This window comes from Sapajus apella, unplaced genomic scaffold, assembly GCF_009761245.1.
Source record: "Sapajus apella isolate SASKATOON/1434 unplaced genomic scaffold, GSC_monkey_1.0 scaffold31, whole genome shotgun sequence".
NCBI lineage: Eukaryota > Metazoa > Chordata > Mammalia > Primates > Cebidae > Sapajus > Sapajus apella.
The window spans coordinates 8,827,654-8,831,372 of NW_022436971.1; the positions used below are offsets into that span (position 1 = coordinate 8,827,654).

The 3,719-nt window shown below is 40.0% G+C and overlaps 1 protein-coding gene across 1 annotated transcript; it reads left to right on the top strand.

Moving 5' to 3' along the window:
- Positions 1 to 804: 804 nt before the first annotated feature.
- LOC116562008 (hsc70-interacting protein-like) lies at positions 805 to 2,013 on the top strand. Its single transcript, XM_032294075.1, has one exon. The coding sequence runs from the start codon at positions 866 to 868 to the stop codon at positions 1,370 to 1,372; it is 507 nt and encodes a 168-aa protein (XP_032149966.1). The 5' UTR covers positions 805 to 865; the 3' UTR covers positions 1,373 to 2,013.
- The last annotated feature ends 1,706 nt before the right edge of the window (positions 2,014 to 3,719 follow it).

Below are 3,719 nucleotides of genomic sequence, written 5' to 3' on the forward strand. Positions count from 1 at the left end.
ACAAAGAAAGACAAATTGTCATTTCCTTCTAAAGTAGTCCAGGTGTGTCTGACTCACTGAAGCAAATGCAAGCTGTTCTACCAAAGTTAATGGTGAATTGTGACAGGGAAGTGGCACTGCCTGAAAGGCAACTTCTTTTGTGAGTCAATCTTTGTGAAGTTCCTTAATGAAGAGTAGTTTCAAGCATAGTTGAACAACATAAATAGAAAGATGTCCTTGATATATGTACTAAGATTGGATGTTCAAGTTGCCATTGCACATTATAGTTCTCTCTGGATTAATTCAGAGAAAAGACACCAATCATGCCAGCACATAGAGTGATGGCTATGCGTATCTCTGGCTGAGCACTAAAGAATATCTTTTTGAGCAAAGCTGATAAAAGTTAGGAGCAAACATTATCCTACTTTCATTCTCTCACAGTCCTCTCTCAATTTCAGCCATCTTTTACCATCCTGTCATCTAAAGACATTATCAGTAGAGAAATCAGCTTACCACTGTGACCTTATTCTCTAAGAGTATTTCTCTTGAGCAATATTTTTCCATCTTTGGAAGACTTATCAGTATCTTGTGACATTCTGCCTGACATCTTGGCACTTAGCATGCTCCTCACATGCAGGCTTAATAAATCACATTTCACTTAAAAAATGTGCCAATTGTTGTGTTAGTTCCTGAAAAATAATCAAGAATTAGACAGAAAAATGGTGGATTCCAACTAGAAAAGAGTACCATTATAATGCACTTGATAACAATTAACTCACCACTTCCTCCATTCTAGTTCAATGGCTGGAAACAGATAAACGCTGAGGCAGCACCTCGGCCTGGAAGTGGGCCGCAGACCCTTAGCTTCGCCCACCACCTCCTGACCATGGACCCCCGCAAAGCGAACGAGCTTCGGGCCTTTGTGAAGATGTGTAGGCAGGATCCAAGCATTCTGCACACCGAAGAAATGCACTTCCTGAGCGAGTGGGTGGAGAGTATGGGGGGTAAAATACCACCTGCTACTCAGAAAGCTAAATCAGAAAAAAACACCAAGGAAGAAAAACCTGATAGTAAGAAGGTAGAGGAAGACTTAAAGGCAGACGAACCATCAAGTGAGGAAAGTGATCTAGAAATTGATAATGAAGGTGTGATTGAACCAGACACTGACACCCCTCAAGAAATGGGAGATGAAAATGCAAAGATAACAGAGGAGATGATAGATCAGGCAAATGATAAGAAAGTGGTTGCTATTGAAGCCCTAAATGATGGTGAATTGCAGAAAGCCATTGACTTATTCACAGATGCCATCAAGCTGAATCCTCGCTTGGCCATTTTGTATGCCAAGATGGCCAGTGTCTTCGTCAAATTACAGAAGCCAAATGCTGCCATCTGAGACTGTGACAGAGCCATTGTAATAAATCCTGATTCAGCTCAGCCTTACAAGTGGTGAGGGAAAGCACACAGACTTCTAGGCCACTGGGAAGAAGCAGCCCATGATCTTGCCCCTGCCTGTAAACTGGATTATGATGAAGATGCGAGTGCAATGCTGAAAGAAGTTCAACCTAGGGCACAGAAAATTGCAGAACATCGGAGAAAGTATGAGCGAAAACGTGAAGAGCGAGAGATCAAAGAAAGAATAGAAAGAGTTAAGAAGGCTCGAGAAGAGCATGAGAGAGCCCAGAGGGAGGAAGAAGCCAGACGACAGTCAGGAGCTCAGTATGGCTCTTTTCCAGGTGGTTTTCCTGGGGGAATGCCTGGTGGTTTTCCCGGAGGAATGCCTGGAATGGGAGGGGGCATGCCTGGAATGGCCAGAATGCCTGAACTCAATGAAATTCTTAGTGATCCAGAGGTTCTTGCAGCCATGCAGGATCCAGAAGTTATGGTGGCCTTCCAGGATGTGGCTCAGAACCCAGCAAATATGTCAAAATACCAGAGCAACCCAAAGGTTATGAATCTTATCAGCAAATTGTCAGCCAAATTTGGAGGTCAAGCATAATGCCCTTCTGATAAATAAAGCCTTTGCTGAAGGAAAAATGAAACAAAACAAAAAAGATAATAACTTACAAGTTAAGGTACGTGTTAGTCTGATAGGAAGATTTGGGCTTCTTTTGGAATTTATTAGACTTAATTATGTGTAAAACAAAAGCAAACCAAAAACAAAACAAGAGTCGTGAGTTGCATAGTTTATTGTAATATCTGCCACTGGTGATTATTGTGCTTTTTCCCAGGAAAGGGGAGGAGAAAACTTTAAGATTAGCAAAGAGCTATCTTGAGTGGTTCTGTGAGAAGCAGGAATATGCTTTCGCTGTTAGCCAGTGAAACTGCTTTAGTAGAAACCAAAATGAGATTTTGCCCATTGAAGAATAAATCTCTAATTATTTCTGTCAGAAATCGCACTCCCCACCAACCTATGAAACACACAAATAACAACAACAATAATAAAAACTTAACACTCAATATGTCAAGTGAGAATTTTACTTAGTCTTGAATTCTCAGAAGATGGACTAAAACTAAAAAGAGATGAGTATGAAGTGCTGAAAACAAGAACTATGGTAAAGACACCTCCTTTGAAAATAAGTTCAGAGTTGTTTGTTTGTTTTGCTTTGATTTGGAACACCTCTATCTGAGGAGCTCTTTTCCTGGAATAATGAACCATACTTGCTTATTTTTGTATATTGTATGTGTATGTGTGACTATGTGTCACACTTGTGTGTACTTATGTTTCATTTTGATGTATGTGCTTCTTACGGGAAAGTCATCATTTTACAATGTACTCAATATGCAAAACAATTGTCACTAGGAAGATGGAGAACATGATCATTTGCTCTAAAAACTCTGAAATCTTTAATCTCCATTCATCTGTGTAATGACTTGAGATTTTGATTTCCATGAACTCAAATTTGTGATGTTATCTAGAAATTTTGCCCATGAACTTTAATATAGCATTCTTTGACTTGGCCTTCTCTGCTTACCTCCTCGTTCAAATTTCACATCATGACCCCATGTCCCCATTTTGGATGATGTCTATTAAATCTCCTGCACAAACCAAGTCACTGATTATTCAGACAGGGTCTTTCCATTGCCTCAGCCCCACTCCCCTTTCCCAGTACCTTAGGGTGACAAATAAATGGGCATAATTGAATATAGAAGGAGATGTAAATAATAGGAGGGCTGTGTTCTTTGAACTTCCATACCAGATTTCTGCCCAGGGTAATTTAGAAAAAGTTTTCAACCCATAAAGAAAACTAGCAGGATTCCATTTGCATGACAATAAGTAAATCAAGACTAGGATTATAGCCCAGAATTAAGCTTCAAGCTAACCCATCTCATAAAGGCCTGCTTCTTATCTGTAGCTGCATCTGAACCTTATACACTTGAGGGGAAAACAACCTACCATCTAAATGTGTCACTTATTTTGGCAAATGGCTCCTTTATAAACCCAAGGGTAGCATATATTTAGTGTATGGGTAATTGCATGACTAGAGTAATTTTAAGCTAATTGCTTTTAAAATTTCTTCATTTCAGCAGGCCTGTAAAAACAATAATTATTATGGAGAATAATTTTGCCCATGTAGTACTAGAATGGAACAAGTACCTATACTGAGAGCTTTAAAATGTGGGCCCATAAGAATGTCAAAATCTAGAGCAAGCCTTCCCTTCCCCTTCCCTTCCCCTTCCCTTCCCCTTCCCTTCCCCTTCCTCTTTCCCTTTCCCTTTCCCTTCCCTTTCCCTTTCCCTTT